At 44.3% G+C, this 23,463-nt stretch overlaps 1 protein-coding gene across 1 annotated transcript in view; it reads left to right on the top strand.

The window, feature by feature from the left end:
* DNAH12 (dynein axonemal heavy chain 12) overlaps positions 1-23,463 on the top strand; it is a 937,015-nt gene that overhangs the window by 691,617 nt on the left and 221,935 nt on the right. The window contains exons 56-58 of the mRNA XM_069206470.1: positions 6,602-6,816; positions 16,941-17,133; positions 21,799-21,991. Coding sequence (XP_069062571.1) covers positions 6,602-6,816; positions 16,941-17,133; positions 21,799-21,991 — 601 coding nt within the window. The remainder of the gene's footprint in view (positions 1-6,601; positions 6,817-16,940; positions 17,134-21,798; positions 21,992-23,463) is intronic.

Raw genomic sequence — 23,463 nt, 5'->3', positions numbered from 1 at the left:
TAACTGTTATCCTGCAAAAATACTTTTAATGTAGTCTTGGGCTGGCCCAATACAGATCGTTTTTCCTTGGATGGTTGTGATTGGGGGGACTATTAAGTCCCCTTTAGGACTTCAGAAGGTCAGAGGCTTTTATTCTGATCCATGGGATAAGATCAGTGGTTGTGAGAGTCTCATTGAAGCTGCTTCCAAGACCCATGCATATTGTGGTGGTGAGAGAGGCTGTGTGGAGGAGGGTACGGTCAGATAAGAAAGAGGGGCATAACAACTATTTAAAGTGTACCAATGTAATGTACCAACATGCCATAACATCTTTGGTTAGTTCAATTACAAATGTAGAACATTATAATACTTAAACTTTAACCAAGAAAGTGACCATATAATGTAATTGTGTATATGTATTACTGGTACTTTGTTCTAGCGTTTGTTCACTTTTTGAGTCTTTATCTTTAATATTAGAAAACAAGAGTGCATTGAGACACAAAGTTGGAATCACTTAGGTTTGCAAGCTTGGATTAGGAAAATGGATTGGAGTGAGAGGCACTATGAAAGACTCTAGATACATGGTTCTCACTGAAACACAGATTGGAGTTACAGGCACTTCTGAGATATTCTAGAAGTCTGAATATCTCTCAGTTCCAGATTGGAGTTGTTAACACTCCCAATATATGCCAGAAAACATAATAATATTTAGTTCAAGAATTGGAGGTACAAGCTGATTCAGGAAACAGTCCCTAGTCCATGGGCAACAGTTCAGAAAGTTAAGATTTAGTGAAGATATCCAATGACAGACACAAGGGTTAACAGACAGGCCTGCAAGGACTAGTAGAGATTAGTGCGCACTAACCTGGAATCAGGTACTTACCCTGAAAAGTACTTTACAGTAGTTAGGAGACAGCAGGCAGGTCATTGCTAGAAAGTGCAAACAAGCAAACCCGTAGCTCATAGAGGAGAGGCTCTGAGGGTTCTTTCAAGTCAGGCTCTCAAAGTCAGTGGAAAGGACCTAGAAGACTGGGACGTCGGGTGGTTTCTGGAAGACATGCCAGATGGTGCAGAAGCCAAGTGAGGGAAGTCCGGGTGACTCAGGAGATTAGTGCAGGAATGAAGCTTGCGCTGAACAGGAGCACAGGAGACCCTATCATCTCAGGAGGTGAGTGCAGGGAAGCTGCTTGCACAGGACTTGACAGACTCATGTGGGTTCAGATACAGGTACGAGGCCAAACCCCAGTGCAAATTCGGAGGAGCTATTTATACAGGAAGCAAAGAGTGTTCCAGAAAAGCATGTGTCACATGAGGCTTCCAATGGAACCTGGGAAGATGTGCGTGTTACATACAAATGGGCATGGCTTAACAAGGAGCAGGAGAAAACAGTAATTGATAATAACAAGTACAATGGAACCCAAGTGCATGATGGTACATGTTCATGGTTAATATTGGAAACAGCCCCATCCCAACAGAGCACATGACATTTTCAAGTGCGAACTAAATGGAATTTGCATAGCAACACAACAGCAGGTTCAATGGTTCAGGCCTTGAAAGAGGGGTGGGAGTCATGGAGCTTTCGAGACGGAAGGACCCCACAGTAGAAGGAATGGCATGAGGCCAGCGAGTAATACCCACTGAGCATAGGGCACAAGCTAGAGAAGTGACACCTAGTGCTCTTAGTGTGAGCCGCTAACACACTTGGGGCAACAGGTTTGGCAGGAGCAGCCAACAAGGAAGCTCTGCGCCAGGGATAGTGCTGGGGTTGCATGATAGTAAACTCATTGGACCGTCAAACAGAGGCATGTAGGTAACGTTAATAGCATCCAGCTAAATGGCAGTCTGATGCAGATGTTTGCAACTAGGGCGCCTCTCTGAAGATCCAGAGCCCGGGTTAGGAGGCTTGGTCTAAGAGTAGAGATCCTAGGTAGATGCTACACCTAAAACATCAGACAGGACCAGGAAGCCAGTGGGAGGTAGACTCAGCAGGCTTAGAGCCTGCATATTGGGGGATGTTGGAGGTAGGCATCCACGAATATCCGCACCTTGCAACAGAAAGCATGCAGAAGCAGATCCATCAGCCAGCGTGGTTGAAGTGCCATGCCCCATTAGCACAACAGTTAAAATGGTTACAGGTCTACTGTAACACTATAAAGCTAGGAGCAAGAGAGTCTTACTTGTAGCCATGGAAGTAGGTGAGCAACAACATTTACACAACATAATAGAACGTCTAGTGGATATACTGCAAGAAATTTAAAGAACTATTTCAGCACATGTAACAGATACCTAATTAAATAGACATGCATGTAGTGCTCCAACCCTTGAGAAGAAAAGCAGGACGTGTTAAACAAATTGTAATATACATCACAGTTAGGGCATACTAAAAGAACAGATAAATGTGGAGATGATCCACCACAAGAAAGAGTTTAAAGAAAAGTCTGCTGTTCATGGATTTAGAGTAGGTGGTGTGATGGAGGCCGACAAGAGAAAGCAAGATGTTGGGGATTCTGCATCTTTGAATTATTTTGAGTCATCTCCGCCAGGGTCTGAGGACGGAGCAGGGTCTTTGAACACTGTAGCTGCTTGCAGCACCTGCAGTCTTTCCTGTATAACCTGCTCGAGGCTGGGTGAATGTGATGACTGGGACAGTTGCAGTGGCAGGCAGTTCCTACGGTGCTGTCACTGTCCATCGGAGGCCTTTGGCCATTCTGCCTGTGGCTGCAACAAGATGGTTCCCCCTAGCCCGGTGCCACTCAGCCTGTCCTATGCCTCCTTAGGGTTTGTGAAAAAGAGTGACGTGCCATCCATCACAATCCGGAGCTCTGCTAGGAAAATAAGAGAGCATTTAATGTTGGATTCCTGAAGTCTGTGCTTGACAGCAAAGAAATGAGATCTTCTGAGGTTATACTTTCAGGATATAATTAAGAAAAATCATCACACGTACATTTTCTACTGCCAGATCAATAAGTTTGCAATCCTGTCTCAAGATCACATCACGATCCGTGTAGTGCAATAATCGTACCACTGGCAGTCTTGGTGGGGCAGCTGGAAGAGGCCTCTCTGCACTCGGTGTGCCCTTTCAATTGAAAGAAAGGCGGGAGGGCAGCAGAGAGATAAGAACTGCGGAACTATGCTTCTAAATAGGCCACTGCTTCCTGGTCTTTGTCATTCTCTGTAAGACCCACAACACGGACATTGTTTCTACGGGAGTGGCCCTCTGCATCCTTCACCCTCTCCTCCAAGAAGTAAATTTTATCATGCAGTGTGTGCAACTGATTCTGCACGTTCTGAGTCTGCAGTAGAAGTGACTTTATCAGCTAATTTGCAATGATTGTTGCGTAATAGAGTCAGATCTGTCCCCAAGGCTGATCAGGTTCTCTAAAAATACCCAGTATTTTTCTCACCACCAGGACAATGTCTAGTTAGTCATCAAGAGTGGTGGAGATGGGGGAGGGCTCTGAAAAGACCCCCTCCTTCTGTTCAAGTGAGGCTGGGGGCCGATGGATGCGGAGGTCCATGATGGGCCCCAGAACGAAGGCACCTCATATCTGCTGAGGGGGCATTCCCAGAACCAGAGAAACAGCAGGACTCATCATTTGTGAGCACTCAAGGAAGATGTAGCTCTGCACAGCAGGAGCAGCCAAAAGATTGTACCAGTCTCCTGGAGAGTCGCAAACAGCTGCAGGTGAAAGTCCAAGATTTGTGAAGCAGCTGGTAAACTTAGAAATAGAGGGTTCAGATCAGGCGAGACCTGTTTATCAGCCAACATGATGGGGACAGGTCGAAGATCAACCACCGAGTTTGAAGCTGCAGTAGCTGGGAAAATACAGCAAAGTTTGCACCAGACTGGTGGCGAGGGACACACAGTGGAAGCCACAAGACAGCCTACTATCAGTCCAGAGAGGGCACTGCAGTAGACAGTCTGCCTAAATGTCAAGCATCAGCACGGATGGGCCTCTGAAGTGTGTCTTGGAAGGTATATCCAGGTGTAATAGCTCCGCAGCCTGCAAGGTAGAAGGGCGCGGCTGCAAAGCAGGCAGGGGGACCTAAGAGCTTCAAGTGTTGCATAGATATGTGAGTGCTGTCATAAAAATCCACTGTTTTATACAGAGAATGTGGTGGAGTTGATAGAAACGCCAATTAATGCAGGGCAGTCCTGTCAGTGGGAGAAGGGCTAAATAGGTGTTGAAGGGGGCTGAGAAAAGCAGTGGAGTAAGCAGAGCCACCCAGTGAGAAGCACAAATCCAGGCCCCAGGGCAAACCCTGGAAGGTGCACAGTACCTATCCTTGGGGCTTGTATCCTTGGGGCTGTAGACAAGGGTCAGAGTGCCCCATTCACTGAAGGGACTTCAGGGAGCACAGTCTTATGATTTTGGAAAGGGCTCCCTATCTGTAGTTGCCTCAGATGCTCCAAAGGTGCTTGCCCTATGTTCCAACCACTTCCTCTGTTGCCAGATGCCGCTGATCAGCGTCCATGGTATGGAAGGCAGGGAGCCGTGGGAGGAGGAGAATGACTGGCATTGATGTCTCTGGTCTGACACTCCTAAGATACATACTGTCTCTGCTGGCCATGTCCCCAGGTCCATGAGGGCCAGTACACGAGTAGGGTCGATGATACAGGCGCTCACCCCCACCATCTTAGGCAGGACTGTTGCTGTGACCCTCCCAGCTCCACAGCCACTGAAAGGAAAGCAGACATCTCCCCAGGGCTGCAATCAGTAGCGGCTCGCAGGATTAAAAGCAACGGGCTGCTTGTGGGGGGGGGGGAAGAGTGGGAGAATAACACATTTTTTGCCTCGCTACTGCAGCTCCTCTTTTCCTCGATCCCTCCAGGCACAGGCCCCCAGCCTGCCCTGCGGCCAGTCCTGATGCTGCTCAAAGCAGCATCAGGATGGGCTGGGAGGCAGACTGGGAGCCTGTGCATGCTCTCTCCAGCCCGGCAACACAGTGCTGAGGTGGAGAGATCACACTGTGCATGTGTGTTTGGCCGGCCTGAGATGGCCGGCCAAACACACATGCGCGCTGAGGGGAGTGCACTCCCCTCGTCATACCCCATGGCCCCGCCCCTTTAACAAAACCAAACGATAATAAACATAGTTTATTATCTTTTGGTTGTTGAAGGTTTGCAGCGGCAGTCTCACCGGCTGTAATTAAGTAGGATAATGGGGTTTGGTGCGGAACTTATTCAGAGATCGCCCACCATGTTGGCTCACCAAGCCACGCCTCCTTGAAGCTTTCAGTCTCAATCCTATGATCCTACTCTTCTTTTATAAACCTCTCATAAATGTTTCAACCTTTAGTTCGATTGAGGGCATTTTAATAATATGATGATTTATGCTTTATTGCGCTTTTGTTGCTTACAGCATTAATTACATGTATTCTCAGTCAGATAACTAAATCAGGGCCCCACTGTGCCTCCTATGCACCTCCATCCATCTAATGTGCCTTGTAACCTTCTCATACTATCTTCAGCGCTTACTGTTTCGCTTTGCTGCTGTTTCCCGTTAACTGCCGTCTGCTATCAACTGGGAAACAGGACTCAGCAAGCTCACAAACTCACAGACTGCAGCTTGTGGTTCCCGAACAGTTCTCCCTTTTGACATGTGATTCTAATGGACGGGACGGTCCAGCCCAATTCCCTAAACCCATTCACCATTCACTGATCCACTAGGGTCCACCTTCAATCTGAGGGGAGAACTCAAAAAAGAATGGGGGTGCCGTTAGGACAAAAGCTGAATAAGAAGGAAAGAATGGGAGCAAAGGGACGCAACTAGGAAAATACCACATCACTGCTACTGTCACCCCCTCCATATTACAAGAACATCTCCTGTTCCTGTACTTCGCTTTGCTATGTGCTCAGTCTTAGATTTGGTGTGTTGTGGGGAAGGAAGTAGCAGTCGGTGTGATACCTGGACATGGCATTGGGTATTCACATCCAGCTGGGATGGGGTGAGAACGTAGGCTGGGGTGGTGGGGCTGTAAGAGAGGAAACAAAGATTGAGTGGATACGAAGATTGGACCTGGTAAAATGAATAGGTGCACGCGACATAGGGGCTGAAAGAGCACGTATTGGGTAGGGTGTGGTGATGTCGTCCTAAGGTGCAACTGGTGGCCATTGTCTACACCAGGTTCAACTAGGTGGTGCAGTACATCGATTACAGTTAGAAAAGTGGGTAAAAAAGTACAATCAGATGTAACAGATTGCAACCAGGACAACTTGTTATTACGATAACTTTTATAGTGGTGCAGCACACATATTAACTGCATTTAGAGTGTGATTTAATATGGCAATTTTCCTAAGAACTAAAAGACAGTAATATTTTTCATGTACCAACTTTTATGCAATGTAGTAATTGTAAGCCTCTGTTTTGTAGAGAAATGTAATCTGTTATGTGCTGATAATTATATCAGTGTTTGGGCAATTTAATTATTGATCTGCTCTGGTATTTTTTTAATACAGACAAATCAGATTTGCAATCTATAAACCGGCAATCGGCTTTATAGCTAGATGACATAACCGTAAAAGTGCCTGCATAATTATCTATAGATAGAGTTTTTTAAAATTTACATCGGTCAGGAACACACGTTATTGACTTATTATTCACAACTGTTTACATTGCAGGCCTTTGATGATTGACCCCCAGGGCCAGGCAAACAAATGGATAAAGAACTCTGAAAAGGACAACCAGTTAAATGTCATCAAACTGACAGATTCAGATTACATGAGGACCCTGGAGAACTGCATCCAGTTTGGTACCCCACTCCTGTTAGAAAATGTGGGAGAGGAGCTGGATCCATCACTCGAGCCGTTACTTCTCAGACAGACATTTAAACAAGGTACACGATGAACTAGACACTTAAATATGAGGTCTGTTTAATTAATTGCGTAAAAGCCAGTTCAGTTCATAATACAAACTAACTATTTTTATGTGTCTCCTTAATCTTGCCATATGGGAAAAGCTGAAGGTAAAAAAAGAAACATATATGTTTTTGTTAAAGTGTGGATTTTACTTTGCAAGCTTACATGTGTGTGTCGATGTTTGTTTTAATGCATGTGAAGCCACCTCCAGCTGCTTAGTGTTTTATGTTCAACGAGGCTCTACACTCGGGCAATTTCCCATTGAACATTCTGCCCTTATTGGGTGAATATCATAATAGATTTATTATATCTGGCTGCCGTGAGGTAAACTTATCATTAAGTGCTGACTGTGTCTTGGAAAGCCCTCACTTTCAACTTGGCTAATAACACTAAAGTGGGAGTTTAATAGCCAGCATATCCCACCAGTCGCGGTTCGCGGGGATTAAAAGAGGCGGGACTGCGTGTGGATTTGGGGGAGAAGAGTGGGAGAATAATAATTTAAAAAAAATTCAATGTAAAAAACTAAAGACCTATCTGCCTCGCCTCGCTGCTGCCATACCGCCGCTCCTCTTTCCCTCCTTTCCTCCAGGCACAGGCTCGCGTCCTGCGGCCAGTCCTGACGCTGCTCAAAGCAGCGTCAGGATTGGCTGGAAGCGCCCAGTGAGGGTGCTCCCAGGCAGACTGGGAGCCTGTGCATGCTCTTTCCAGCCTGGCAACACAGTGCCAGGCTGGAGAGAGCACACTGCGCATGTGTGTTTGGCCGGCCTGAGATGGCCAGTGAAACACACATGCGTGTTGAGGGGGAGTGCACTGTCCCGTCATACCCCTTGGCCCCGCCCGTTTAACAACCAAACAATAATCAACATAATTTATTAACGTTTGGTTGTTAAAGGTTTGCAGCGGCTGCTGCTGCTGGGGGGAGCGATGCTCCTCCACCCTAATGGAGGAGCCGCCACTGTATCCCCTCACAGGGTTTATAAACTTATAATATAAGCGCAGCGAGTTATAAGATTATCATACACCTGAGACCGAAGGCAAAGTTATTAGTAAATATCCTTGGATTTCCTGAATGGCTTATTAAACCTTACTTGTTCTGTATGTGTTGGGTGACTTAGGGCCTGGTTACGAGTCAGGCAAAGAGGAATTCCAGTGTAAAATTACGGGCGTTAGAATCGTATGACGTTTAGGCTGTAACGGAAGTCAAGCCTTCCCCCACTAGTCCCTGCTGACCTTTCCTGTGGCAGGGGGAGCATGAAAAGCTCAACCACCAGAACTTCTCTCTTTTCTTCTCTTCCCTTTCTCATCCTCACCCTCCAAGCCCCCCTATGTCTACTACTAGTTAGTGAGGTGACACTTCAGTGGTACACTGCTGATTGCACAATATATTCGTTTCTTGTCTCTTTTACATGAGTAGAATGCTGATTTAAGAAAGGAGGTTAGAGGAAGCGGGTGTTAAATTGCCTTGCTATTTTTTATTACTCAATTGCATTGCCACGCAGTGCAAAAACAAATTGCCTAGTAACTAGAAAATTTGTCTGAGGACAGGTTTCTAGGCTTCCTGTTTATTAGAATGCTTAATTGGCTAATATATTTCAATTCTTCAGAATCATGTGAAATTATTCATTATTATTATATTATTTCTGTGAAATATGGATTTTTGATAGAGACTTCTAATTGCAGATTTTAGACCTTTTCGATGCCCCCAGGCATCAGACTGTATCCGTAAATTTTTCTATAGCAATGTCCTTCAGCACCGACCGGTGGTGTTGTGTGACGTCATGGTTCCACGCGCAACTGCAGCTCGTGCTTCTGTGATGTTGGCTTCCCTTCATATATACGTCAACTGCTTGAGCTGGTGCTGGTTCCTTTCTTTCTGCACCAACCGACAGGGATCCAAAGCTTCAACTGTCATTCTACAATTGCTAGTTAGATTCTTTTAGAAATTTTTGGATGCAGAATAAAACCAAAATCTTCAGGGTTCAAACTATATATGACCTACATCCAACAGATATCGGTTACAGATCCACATGATGTTTGTTTGTGGTTTTTTGGCTCTGGCCACGATCCAAAGTCGTGTTTCTTGAGTAGCAAGATGAACAAAAATGCATTTCGAGATACGGAAGCGAAGCACTAGCAAATGCAGGAAATCGAACACTAGGTCACGTTCATTTCCATTGATCACTACTGTATAATTATCAAATATAATAATTTACATGATGTGTCAAGAACTGCGGTATCACAACTAACCATAGTAGGAGTGAGTGTCCAGTATTTGTGGCCGAGAAGTGTTATGTATTGCAGAAACAGTGAAACACTCCTGACATTTGTTTTTACCAGGCAGTTGAGACTGTCAGAAATGCTGCTGTCACTGAAAAGTGACCCAGTACTCACGTGATGCCAACTGACCGGAAAATGTCATTTAGTGACTGTAGGTATAATTAGTGACTGGTTTTGAAGGGTGGTGCATAAACACCTCATCTCCTTTTATCAATGTTCTTCTATCATATGAAGCGTATAATACTAATTCCATTGGCTCTCATTGGCTTCATTATTTATGACTTCTAGCTGCTTTCCTCTCTGGTCAGTCGTGGTACCCTGATTGTCTTGCTAGATTCGACATCATCTACCTCTAATCTCCACCCTCTCACTGAAATAAAAGATACAGTGTCACTATCCTCAGTGACAATGGCAATGCTTGTCCATGAATCCGATGTCCAAGAGTTTGGGTAAACATGTATAGTTGCATTTGATGTGTAACATTATATTTATCATATTGCTCCTTACTTCATGTGGGCCCTTAAGCTTTCGTTAATGGTTCTTACGTAAGCAGTTTGGGTTTAGAAAGAATTCAGTCACACAGATCTTTGTTTCCTTTTTCCACTTTTTGCACTGAAATGATGGAAACATTATTTTCTGTAGGAGGGTTTTGCCTGGAATTAGTCCTTGAAGCGAACGTCTCTGTATTATTATGTTTTTTTTACAAAGCCTAGTAAGGCTGTTCTGCTGGGCTCAAATATTTCCATCTGCTACCGTCAGAGCCAAGCTTCAGAGATGACAAAATGCTAAAATAAAAACAAATATACTTGTGAAGAATGTTTTCATGTGCATGTTCCTTTGCCAGTGGCTGTCGCGCACCTCATTAAATACATTTTCTAAATTATGCTATTTTTGTGTAGATTATTTATCTTTGAAACAAGTCAGCCACATCTAAACTATTTTTGCACTTTGTCACTATTGGGATAGTGCTACTTGTGTCTCAGATGTGCACTGGCTTTGCGTGATGTAGACCAAATGTGATGACACATTAATGGCACTACCCTCCCAAAACCTCATTAGTTCCATTTTCCACACCCTTTTGTCTAGACTCAAGAATTGGCTTAGATCCATGATCAGGGATCACACTTTCGGATTTGTTTATTTTTTCCTTTTTTCTTTCACTTTATCGAGCATTATCATCATGAGTAAATGGCCCTCAGGATTTAAGATTTGCAGAAAACTGAAGCAGTTAATGTCTAAAAAGGACACTTGTGGCCGCTGTAGGTGTGCTTGGGTGCACTCATGAGGTAAGGAAATGGAATTCTTGCCTCAACATGGCTTCAAATGCGTGGCACTCTAGAGAAAAGGAAGTTAAAGGCTCATTATGAAGATTATTACAACAGAGATGATCACTGAGAATTGAAAATGGGTTTTTCCTATCTTCATGTGTGATATCAGTTCTATTAGGAGTTTCCCTGATTGTTGTTGTGCTCATCTCTGAATTACACAAACAGTGTCACCATGTGGCAGGCTGTCATAAGTGGTGGTGTTGACAGTTAAGTGCGGGTCCTGAGCACCGGCTCAAATTAAGCACTGGATATATGTCCATATTAAAACGTCTACACCATCTGATGATAATACATTGGGCTTGCAGGATGGTACAACCACAAACCAACTACCTTTCCTAAAACCCATTGATTGTATGCATGTGTTTGAGCCAGTACAGCACTTTGCTGCCTTTTGGCTAGGTGCACTATAGAAATACCACATGCATACATTTACATTATTTTGTGCATAATACAATGTGCATCCAGCAATATGTGGACAGATATTTCACTCTAAAAAAAGGCCCTGGTGACACAAAGCAGAGTAGTGTGATTTAATGTCACTACAAGAACATTGCCTCCCTTGTCCACAGTGAAGAAAGGCAGTAAAATCCAATGTGTTTACAGTGAGATCCAACAAATAAATGTAACAAAGTCCCTCAAAACGTGATGAAAGGCCACTCAAATTTAAATTCTCCAAATGTGTCCTTCACTCGGGCAAGAGGCATCCCATACCACTTAATTTTGACATTTGTAAAAGGCCATTTCCGGACTCTTCCATAGGTTGCTCTCCTGAACCACACTAGGATCTGGCATACATTCTGATTCATTCAAAAGGAAATCTCAGTGTCACCACACTGGCACAACCAATGTGTTTGCAGTGGTCATTGAAAAGACGAATTCCTATTCTCACCTAAAGTAGGTAGATAACTCCTGTTACTACACATATCGGAATTATTAGTTTTTGGGGACTTTATCGCACTCTGAATACTGGGTCTGATAACCTCTGCAACTCCCAGATAAATGATGGACGTTCAAACTTGCTTTAACTAATTGGGGTAAATATGCCTGAAACAATATTAGGTGAATTTTTGTGCAGTAAGCACCAAAAACTGTATGTTATACCCCACTTTGTAGGCAAAACTTGTAATAGATAATAAATATTACACACAATAAAATCAGATTTTATTGTGTGTGATATTAACCACACAGGACGCATTTGTCAGGAGGCCCAATATTGGGGGGTGGGGGGGAAGGGGGTGTCAAGACACTTGCATCCTCCATATTCTGTCAAGTTACATGTATCTGATCACCGTTATTTCCCTCCTCTTAATCCATCACATTGCGCAAGTAGTTTGATTCAGCTAAATGCACACCACAATCCACAAGCCCTGATATCAAAATAACTTTCAGGTAGAGAAGACTTCCTTAGCAACAGGAGAGTCACTTCAGATGTGACTTCAGCTTGTGTACCAAAAAAAAGCAAGTTGGGGTCAGCGTTGGCATTTATGGCACAATCAGCAGGCATGGGAGGTCAATCTTGTCTGCACACGACACACCAGACAGCTCCTCTAAAGCCTCAGTTCTGACATTAGGTGATACTCTCTGATCTGACGCCCAACGCGCATTCACACTCTATGATCTTGCTGATTGTAAGCTTGTGTTTCAGTGGTCTCTGTGTTGGAAGGTGGTGTGGAACTGGTACAGTGTCGAGAGGTGAGGTTCACATTAGCCAATAGCTCAACTGCTCTCTTAGTCAGCAAAGACTAATAAACGTTTCAATAGTGTGATAATGACTAATGCTGGCTCCTTTCACAAATACCTGGTGCCCAAGCCATTCGTATATCTTTGGGGTTCTGGAACAGCCTCAACTGCTACACTTGTAAGAGTGTGATGGTTAGCAATTGTGTTGGTACTGTCATTGGCAGCGCTGCAGAGGCAATGGGTGGTGCAAGCTGCAGTGTCCTCCTGAGGAGGGCCCTGCTACTTATTTTGTTACAAATTAAGCACTGTATAATTGGTCAATGAGCATCTTAATTTTCATAGAGCATTACAGGCCCAACCACCTCATTCTTGGTGCTGTGCTTAATCACCAAAGTCCTTACTGAAGTTAATAGGATGATAGTGCACTTTAATTAACTAACAAAAGTAGGATGTGCCACAACATCATTGTGCTCCAAAGAACTCTGAAATAGCCCGTGAGTCTGAAGAACAGCGTTGAAGGTGTTTTCCAGTCTATGCTGGGAACAGCTGTTCTCTCACTAATGGTTTGTACTTCCCAGTAGCGGATGCTAATAAATAAAACTGGTGGGCGAATATTTGACCTACTGATAGGCATTGATACAAACCAACAGTGCTCTTAGGCTCACCGCCAAAACTCTCAATCGTGGTCTGTTTTAAACAGTGTTTATAACGGGCCACGATTGAGAGCTTTGAAGTTGAGGATGAAGTCACTTCAAGTTTCTCACAGTGTCTGTCAGTGAGTTAAGTTAAATAAAAATAAAAACCTCACTGCTCCTCTCCATCTCAACAGTCTCTGGTTCCAGCACAGACTCTCAGGGGCATATTTATACTCTGTTTGTGCCGAATGTGCGTCAAAATTTTTGACGCACATTCGGCGCAAACACTGCCCCATATTTATACTTTGACGTTCGACGCAGCGGGCGTCAAAGTTCCACCATGTGCGCCATTTTTTGGAAGGGGGAACCTGCCTTGCGTTAATTATATGCAAGGTAGGCGTTCCCTTCTAAAAAATGACTTTAAGGCCTGTGCGCCTTATTTATACAGTGACGTCATTTTGACGCACAGGAGGGGGCAGGCCTTAAAAAACAGCGCCCAGCCTGATGGGCTCCGTTTTTTAACGCCTGGGTCAGGGCAGGCGTTAAGGGACCTGTGGGCTCAGAAGGAGCCCAGAGGTGCCCTCCCATGCCCCCAGGGACACCCCCTGCCACCCTTGCCCACCCCAGGAGGACACCCAAGGATGGAGGGACCCATCCCAGGGAAAGAAAGGTAAGTGCAGGTAGGTATTTTTTTTCGTATTTTTTTTGTGGCATGGGGGGGCCTGATTTGTGCCCCCCTACATGCCACTATGCCCAATGACCATGCCCAGGGGACATATGTCCCCTGGGCATGGCCATTGGGCAAGGGGGCATGACTCCTGTCTTTGCTAAGACAGGAGTCATTTCAATGGGGGTTGGGCGTCAAAAAAAATGGCGCAAATCGGGTTGAGGCCAAAATTTTGCCTCTGCCTGACTTGCCCCATTTTTTGACGCCCAAGCTCCATTTTCCCCTACGCCGGCGCTGCCTGGTGTGAGTCATTTTTTTTGACGCACACCATTCCGCAGCGCCGGCTAACGTCATTCAATAAATACGGCGCCCGCATGGCGCTTTGGAATGGCGTTAAAATTTTTGACGCACAACTGCGTTGGCGCAGTTGTGCGTCAAAAAGTATAAATATGGGCCTCAGAGTCTCAGCCAGCTCCCCTCTACCAATCGAGACTCTGTTCTCTTGCTGCTGAAAATGTTAGGCAGTGTGAAAAAAGCACCAGGATTAGCTGGAGTGGGCTAGCTCGACGCTCCCTCTCGGGATACTGGAGGTCTGTCTGTGTCTACATTCTACCTTGCTGTCTAAGACAGCTTGGGCTGGGGATGTTTAAAGTGTGCGTGGTACTTTAGCTGAAGCAAGACAGCCAGCCAAAGTGACATGCGCACTGAAGTGCACACCACTCCTCCCCGCTGCCAATCAGCAGCAATGTCTCTGCCCTCAGACTCTACTACCAGCATAAGCATAAAAAATACAATTGTAATTTGTTTTATTACCATTATATTTTTCGTATTTGCTGCACTCTCAGAAGGATGACGCTCCTCCGTTCTAAGGGAGAAACCGCGGCTGGTACTTCCACATTCCATGATCGAGAAATAATATAAAAGTAAGGTAATGTTCTAGTTCAGCATTGAGTAGAGACGCAAGTTCTGCGTCAGCGTGAAACAAGACTTGAGGAAAACCTGACAAAAGAAGGGAAGAAAGAAGACTCAGAAGACATAATATTATCGCTCTAAAATAGTGCTTCTTAACCTTTTGACTTCTGTCGACCTCCACTTGATCATTAATGGAACCCGGAGACTCCCACTGAATCCCTATTGGAATCTGGAGACCCTCAATGAGCCATAATTAGAAACTAATGACACCAGTCTAAGAATTTTTGATGATTTGAACCACAAAGCAATACGCAAAAATACTGAAATAAACATTCTTCTAAAAATACACAAATTATTAAGTATTCTGATTAATTGACAATAAAATATAATAAATCAGAATTTTAAGGATGGAGATTTTCTAAATTCAGTTGAGGCCCTCATAATCAATACTGTATTCTTTTTGATGCATTTGCTCTGCTCCCATGTACCAATCTGAGGATACTAACTTAATTTTTAGCCTCCAATTTCAAATTCCATCACATTTACAGAATATTTGAAAAATGTCAGTTTTCTAACGTGTTTCTTTATTTACTTTCACTTTAATAATCTGTTAATTCTATTTAATTTTCTAAGCAGTTGTGGACCCCATGAGTATGCTTCACTGACCCCTGGGGGGGCTCCAAATCACAGGTTAAGAACCACTGCTCTAAAGATTTTATTAGACCATATTCTGTGACTTCAAAGTGCCAAAACATGTCATGGGCAAAGCATATAAACATAGATAGTACACCTGCTTAGAAGCACCATTTTTCGTATTGGTTACATTGTTTTGTGACATTCAGACCCGATGTGAAGTTGAGTGCAGCATAAGAACAAAGGTGAAGCATTCCTTAGTGTGTATTTTATTTATTGAAATGTTTCCCAAATGCTGGTAGATGATCTATTTGTCTAACTAATTATGGACACGTATGTGGCCATAACTGTAAAAAAAAAAGGCAATTTTAAAGCAGGAGATAAAAACGGCTGCCATCACAGCTTCGCTCCCCCTCCCCAAGTTTCCTGTGTAGGGAGCATGGGCATCGATTCACCGAAATGCAAGGGGTAGCGGAAGTGACATCATACACCCTTTGGCCTTAATGATGTCACAGGAAGTGATGTCACATGACCATAACCCTCATGACATTACAATTGCACCCACTCTTAACCTAACTCACTCGTTCTCACTCTCCTGCTCACTCTTACTCTGATCCACCTATACAGTCTCACTCACTCACCTACACTATCCCACGTACTAACATACATGCTCATACATACACACACTCTCTCACCCAAACGTTCTCTCATCCACAGGGACACATAAAATATACTGAAAAACATTTCAGTTCACTTACCCAAGATGCCAGTGGAGGTTCCGTTCCAGACCCTGCTGTTCCCTTATTTTTTTCATTGATAGTGAATTATAGATTATTAATCACTATTAATGTAATAAAAGTTGAGCAGAAAAGGAGGCTGGAGCCTGACGCTGGTAATGCAAGCTATCCCTGTGTTCTTGGCACTAACTTTGTCACCTCTGAGGCCAGGGGCCACAAAGGCAGCAACCCCTAAATGATGTCCATGGCAGGGAGCAGAGGGGGTTGTGGAACCATTACTCCCCATTCCTACGGGGGGCATTGCCAACGGAGTGCACATTCACTGCACTCTTAGGGCCAGATGTAGCAAGGGTTTTGCGACTCGCAAACGGCCAAAAACGCCGTTTGCGAGTCGCAAAAGCCTCTTTGCTATGTAGAAATGCATTTTGCGAGTCGGCTCCGACTCATAAAATGCATTTCCGACTCGCAAATAGGAAGGGGTGTTCCCTTCCTATTTGCGACTCGCAATGCTATGCATTTTCATTTGCGACCGCGATTGCGGTCGCAAATGAAAGCGCAGTTACCATCCACTTGAAGTGGATGGTAACCCAGGCGCAAACGGGAAGGGGTCCCATGGGACCCCTTCCCCTTTGTGTCTGGAAACAAAAATAACTTTCCAGAGCAGGCAGTGGTCCAAGGGACCACTACCTGCCCTGAAAAATACCGAAACTAAAGGTTTCGGGTTTTTTTCAAAGTACAACTCGGTTTCCTTTAAGGAAAATGGGCTACACTTTGAAAAAAAAAGACTGCTTTATTTAAAAGCAGTCACGGACATGGTGGTCTGCTGTCTCCAGCAGGCCACCATCCCCGTGAGTGCCCTGACTCGCTATGGGGTCGCAAATTGCGACCCACCTCATTAATATTAATGAGGTGGGTTTTTGCGACCCCATAGCGACTCGCAGAAGGTGTCTGAGACACCTTTCTGCATTCCAAATTGCGAGTTGCAAATTGCGAGTCGCTGGGACTTGCAAATTGCAACTCGCACTTTGGAATCTTCCTACATCTGGCCCTTAGTATTTGCACCACACGCTGCACTCACCTAAAACTCCTGGTCTCAGTGGTACACTGTTTAGTGGGCTTCTTATGTGTTTTCAAGGTTAATTCACTTTCACCACCTACTTGAAGGAATCTCATTCCTGAGAAATCGAAATGTGTTACTCTGTGTGAGCTAATGATTGACCTCTCTGCCTGTAGGAGGTGTTGATTGCATCCGGCTCGGCGAGACCATTATTGAGTATTCTGTGGATTTTAAGTTCTACATAACGACCAAGCTCAGAAATCCACATTATCTGCCCGAGCTGGCCACGAAGGTTTCCTTGCTGAACTTTATGATCACTCCAGAAGGACTTGAGGATCAACTGCTAGGCATTGTTGTTGCAAAAGAGAGGTTGGTATTTAACTTTTGTCAATACATGTTATTCTACGTCTGTATATAAGTTTTCTCATTTATTGTGCATAAATTCCCATCACTTAAATATTGACAATTTGTGTCCACTCTTCAAAAAACTTTTGCTTAGTGATCTTTCTGTTAGGCTGCACGTCCCTTTGCATCTCCATCTTCTCGGTGCTTAGAAGCAGCTCCCCAGTTGTCTTAAGCTCTTTAGAAGTAAGTTTGACGTTGGTGGGCTGTGCCACAGCATTCAACGTACAATACATGCCACCAGAATGATTGAAATTCTTGTGATTTTGCACTGCTCCATGGACCCAGTGCCAATGCAAACTCCATTTTCCTCTTTCTAATCAATGGAGATTTTGTGTCTCAGGTGAGGAAAATACGTCGACACTACTGAGGTATTAAATATGACGAACCCTTTTCATCAAATGTATCATCTTCAAACACTGTATTAAGACCATGTTCAGCCTCCTGAAATTATACATTTTTAGGTTGACTCAATTCATGATGTATCTCTTATGGACAATGCACAGTAAACTGGATGGAAAATCCATACTGGTAAAGAGGTTATAGCAAGTTAAAGGATCAGGGTCAAGATATCACTTGTGATATGAAGCATAATAAAAAATATTGCAATCACCACATTAACTTAACCACCCTACCACAATGTAAAAAGATGTGTAATCCAAACAGTGCATTTGTGCTTGCTTATCCTGTGAGGTACTGGTAGGTGATGTAGCGGATGCATAATTTGATAGTTTGACTTTGTCGACCTCAATAGTGAGATACACAACCATGGCAAATTGCTGTAATTCACAATTCTGCACATAGTGGCAAGGACATTGCATTATGAGTCAGATCTAAACGGGTGCTATATTTCATCAACCAAAGTATCTTTTTCTTTGATTATTTCATTTGTATGTGTCTCAGGGCACATCCAGTGTGCTGAATAATTTAATTACAGAATTAGAACAAACTCAATGAATCAGATTTAATGGGATACCTTTCCTACAACTAAATCAAAGCCTCCAATCTAGGCGAGAGTTTTCTGAAGATCGTTTTCCTAGCAACTGATGGTCCTGTTTAAGGTTGTATGATAGTTTTAAACGATTTGTGCTGGTGGAAAATGAAACAAAATGTAATTTGGCTGATGAAATTCATCTTCTTTGAACTTAAGAAGCTGCTCCACTCCCTTCTGTAAATGTCTTATGCGTTGAACAACTACAATAATGAACTTGCATAAAGGAATCAGTAATTGTTGAGTGAATATATAATTTAAGGTAGAAATTGCCCCCAACACATATATGAACATTCTGACACAGGAGGCAATGAAGTTGATGCTAATGTGGCAAAAGCCAAAAATACAATATCAACACAAATCCATGCATGTAAGACTTTGCAAAATGTGTGGGAGAAAAGCTCCCTCACTGTCGAAAAGAGGGGGATCCTCAGAGGGAGGCACGCAGGTATTTATTAAGAATAACTATGCCCATCTTTGGTAGCAAAGCCTCGTCAACAAGGAAATCCACGGAGAAAATGTGCTTGCCCCTAACAAATCTACCCTTAATTGTATAACAATGGAACAAAATAACTTTCAGCATCAAACTATTTAAAGTGCATGGATGAATGTTTCGGAAAAGGAAAGTGACTCGAAAAAGGAGGACATTGTATAAGGAGTTCAAATGTTATAAAGATACTCAATTTAAATCTATAATAAATAATGCATGGTATTAAAGTTTGGGCCTCATTTAGAGGTGCCATAACTCGGTATTGCACCTGTCCCACCAAACTCACTGTTCCCCAGCCTCATTTACGTTTGGTGAAACTACAGAGTTCTGATGGTGAAGCATTAGCTGGCCTCACCATCAGAAACTTTAACCTAATGACCTGTCCACCACTGGATTGCTGGGTCATAGAGGCGGTCGCCCTTCCCTGTTTAAAACAGGTTGAACAATATTGCTTTTATTTGCCCTCATGCACCGCCTTGGTCATGGCAGACCTGAACAAGGGAAAACAAAGAATGGCCCCCACATGCAGGGTCAAAACTCCCTGTGCATATGTGCCATTAATTTTATTTTCACGAAGGACACTTCTGCTTTAGGATGTTTTTTTCAGTAAATCTGAATGCCAAGAAAACAAACATGGCACATACTCAGGATTCAGCTCTGCCTTCAGTGCATTCAGTGCATCAGTAGATTCACGGAAGGGAGGAAGCTGTCGTTCAGCTCCCTCCATCAGGGGGTGAAGGACATAATTTCTAATGACCTAGCTGGCTGGTGGGTCATGCACCACACCTGAAGTGAAGCACTTTGTTCACATCCACAAAACGAAATGAGTCTATTATCACAAATGGCCATCCTAAGGCAGCGGAGCAAAGAATGTTCACTATCAAATATGAGAGAGCCCTAGCATGGCTTGGGGGGGCTAGTTACCTTGGCGGTTGCAAAGACCATTGCTATGTAAATGTTGTACAGAAGACTACTTCTTGTTGGATTCTTGGTGTTTATCTCAAACTGGGTGCCATGATTGGCCCAGTGACACATTTGATTCAGATGCTATTCGCTCCACCGGAGCAGACAGACAAGATGCTTCCAGTACATAATGTGAATCGGATTCTTCCAGAATTTCATCAGCTTCCCCTTTGCCAGATTCTTTTCAGCTTCTAGAAACCTTACAAGTAAGTGGTACATCAGGGTGCTGCAGTCCTGGGCAGACATAGGGGGTCATTACGACCTTGGCCGGCGGCTACCGCCGCCCGCCAGGCGGTAACCGCTGTGCGGCCGCACTCACGCGGCCCCCATTATGACATTCCCGCTGGGACGGCGGGCTCAAACCAAGTTTGCGCCCGCCGGCCCAGCGGGGATGAGGCCACAACATAGGAGCCGGCTCCTAATGGAGCCGGCAGTGTTGCGGCCGTGCGACGGGTGCAGTTGCACCCGTCGCGCTTTTTACTGTCTGCTATGCAGACAGTGAAAAGCTGGCCGGGCCCTGTTAGGGGGCCCCTGCACTGCCCATGCCAGGGGCATGGGCAGTGCAGGGGCCCCCAGGGGCCCCAGGACACCCCGTGCCGCCAGCCTCTTCCTGGCGGTGCAAACCGCCAGAAACAGGCTGGCGGTAGGGGTGTCATAATCCCCAGGGCAGCGCTGCTTGCAGCGCTGCCCTGGCGGATTATCACCGCCGGGGCTAAAACGGCAGGAAACCGCCGGCCCCGGCGGTGCGACGGCGGCACTTCCGCCGCGGTCGTAATAGGGCTGGAAGCACCGCCAGCCTGTTGCCGGTGCTTCCGTCCTTTTAGCCCTGGCGGTCTTGGACCGCCAGGGTCAAAATGACCCCCATAGTTCCTTCACACAACAGGTAGGGGTGTACCTATGTCTTTTAACACCACAGGTATACTGGAGGCAGCTACTTATGTTGGGAGCTTCCTCTTGGTTCAAGATTTTCGCAGCCCAACCTTTTCTGAGACACATGCTACTAGTACAGAGATTCAGGAAAGGTAGAAGCAGGCTCTGCCTAAATCTCAGGAAGACATTTTCTCTCTTTCCTCTTGTAAATGAGGCTGTCAAAAAGGGCTGCAATTACCGGCAAAAACATGTTAAGGAAAACATACAGGGCCCCAAGGATCCAAACAAAGGCAAAGTTCTGGAATTTCTTTCACAAACCAGCCCATCTGATACAAAGGCAAAACACCACCCTCATCATTGGGATTTTTCCACTTGATGACTGACAAAACAGGAATGTGTATTTGCTATAGTGTACTGACTGGGCAGATGTGAGCTCTCCCTGCTAAAGTAATGGACCTTACTTTCACCTATACTAACTATTGTAGCAAAGCATATTTATTTATGTATGTACTATTTTTTGTGTCATTTTTTAAAGCAAAAGATAGGTGGACCTGCTGAGACAGCTAGCAGATGGCTACGCTCCAGAGTGGTGGCAGGACAGGGCCGGACGTGTCTTTAGGGAGGGAAGCCTTGATGGTTTTCTCTACACAAAGAGAGTAGTTTCCTTCCAGAGCATATTCAGGAGAGGCCACAGGAGCCCACCTTATCATTCTCTGCTGAGGCTACTAGGCTTGTGTTCCGTGGGTAATTGTGTTATTAACACAGATTCCATGGTTGCAGTACCTTCCACCAGGTTGGTCAGTTAATGCAGGCATTATCGGGGGGTTTGCCAAACAGTTTTTTTTTTTTTACAAAGGTAAAGTAAAAAGGGGTTAAATCGTCATCTCTTCCAAAGATGATGATGGTATTTCATGTTAGCGATTCATTTCAGTAGCCAGCTTCACATCTAAATTGGAATAGTGGCTGTACAGATTACACCTGAAAAATGATTTCAGGAACAACACATACGTGTATGCGCAGTGCACGGTGGGCATATAGCTTTTTTGAAAAGTGAACTACAGTAGCGTTAACCAATGGTGAGAAGCACTAGATATTTTTTGGATAGTTATTGATAGTGGACAAAGAACCTCTCCATTACCAGCATAATATTCCTACTGGCTACACTATCCTCATAGCTTCTTCGGGTGTTTGTATGTATTACAGTATACATCTTAGGTTTCCAAAAAGAGAGGTAGGGTGAATGATATTTTTGTTGAGTTGTATTTTCTAGTACAAAATGTACAACTGAATACTGTGGCATGTTTCTTTTTTTTATTAGACCAGAACTGGAAGAAGAAAGAAATGCTCTTATCCTTCAGTCTGCTGCCAATAAGAAACAACTGAAAGAGATCGAGGATAAGATTCTGGAAACGTTGCAGTCCTCTGAAGGGAACATATTGGAGGATGAGAGCGCTATTCAGATATTAGACTCTGCCAAGCTCATGTCAAACGAGATCACGAAGAAGCAACAGGTGTGTTAGCGTACATTGCGGGGGAAGAGGCAGGTTGACGCATGCGTGGGTTGCGCGAGCGCATTTCGAACTAAACAGCTCAAATGGGCAAATTGAGTTGAGATACTGCAGTTATCTCTGCGCAGATGGTATTGCCCATACGCAGGTGCCAAATGGTCAATGTTTGAGCATCTGCATAGCAAAGTGGATGGTCAGTGGTCGTGCAGACTGCATCCGTGTGCACATTCCTGATTCGGGAAAAGATGTGCACTTTGAGGCACTCAAACGAACTCACAATTCCACTGCGTCTCATCTAAAGAGGGACTGTATCATAAAGCGAGTCTGCGCACAGATTGGTTGGCGCAATTCCGTTTTTGACTGTTTCAGACTCGTTTCTGTGTATATGTGCCTAGTCATCATTCTGCGCACACGTCTTCTCTTGTGGTTAGCGCAAATGCTTATTTTGCATTTATCATTAGCTGGTGCTCATTTTATGAAGTTGTTTCTAACTTCTTTTTTTAACCATATTCTCAGTTAAGAAAAACTTCTAGAAATGCTTGTGGTAACTGACGAAAAATATAGTTTGCTCTACATTAATCACAAAACGGGTTTTAGGCCCTATCATGAAGGGGAGCGCTGTCTTAGATCAGAGATGAGGGCCTCTATTTATGAGATTACATTGTCTAAGGCATATACGTTTCACTTTGAATTTCTCTTAGCTAATGGATGCAGGGTGACCACCTGATAAGAAGCCAAATTCAGGACAGTGACAGCAAAAATTCAGGACAGAGGGTCAAAATTCAGGACAAAAATGCCAGACAAAAGGTCATTTTTACACACACCGGAAGATGTTGCAGGATTACAAAATACACAGCTCACAAAAGTACAAGCCAAAGTTGTTTTATGTTTAGTTTGTTTTAAATATTGATTGGTGTGTTGAGCAAGCATTCACACATAGCTGGGCAGATTAAAGATGAAAAAACTAGCAAACATATACACTCCAAGCAGCCAACATACGGGTCAGTTTTCACAATTCTACCCCAGTACCCTGAATGATAATAGTAGAGGTAGCGCTTTGTTACTGAACATAGGCTTAGAGTTCATAGGCAGCAGCACTACTAGGGTGTGTAAAAAAGAGAGAGACATGATGGTGAGAAAGGAGGAGAGGGCTATATACTTTGAGTGAGAGACAGACGTTTTGTACAGTGAGAATGAACAGTGAGAGATGGAAGCAGGCCAGGAACTGCTAACTGAAAGAAAGAACCAATGGTGAAAAGAAGGCACCAGAAGATGGGGCACATAAAGGAGCAAAAAATGATACAGAAAGATGCTGAGGGTGACAGGGAGAAGAAGGCTGAAAAGAGAGCAAAGGGTAGAGGGAGTATATGAAATGGAAGGTATAAGGAACTGATAGCAAGCATGTGGGGGCATTGTGAGAGGCAGAGACGATTGGTAAGGTAGGAGAGAGGAGGGAACGCAGAGAGAAAAGGGAA

This window comes from Pleurodeles waltl, chromosome 9 (genome assembly GCF_031143425.1).
Source record: "Pleurodeles waltl isolate 20211129_DDA chromosome 9, aPleWal1.hap1.20221129, whole genome shotgun sequence".
NCBI lineage: Eukaryota > Metazoa > Chordata > Amphibia > Caudata > Salamandridae > Pleurodeles > Pleurodeles waltl.
Note: the sequence above shows the minus strand (reverse complement) of the source record. Positions and strands in the feature narration are given on the sequence as shown.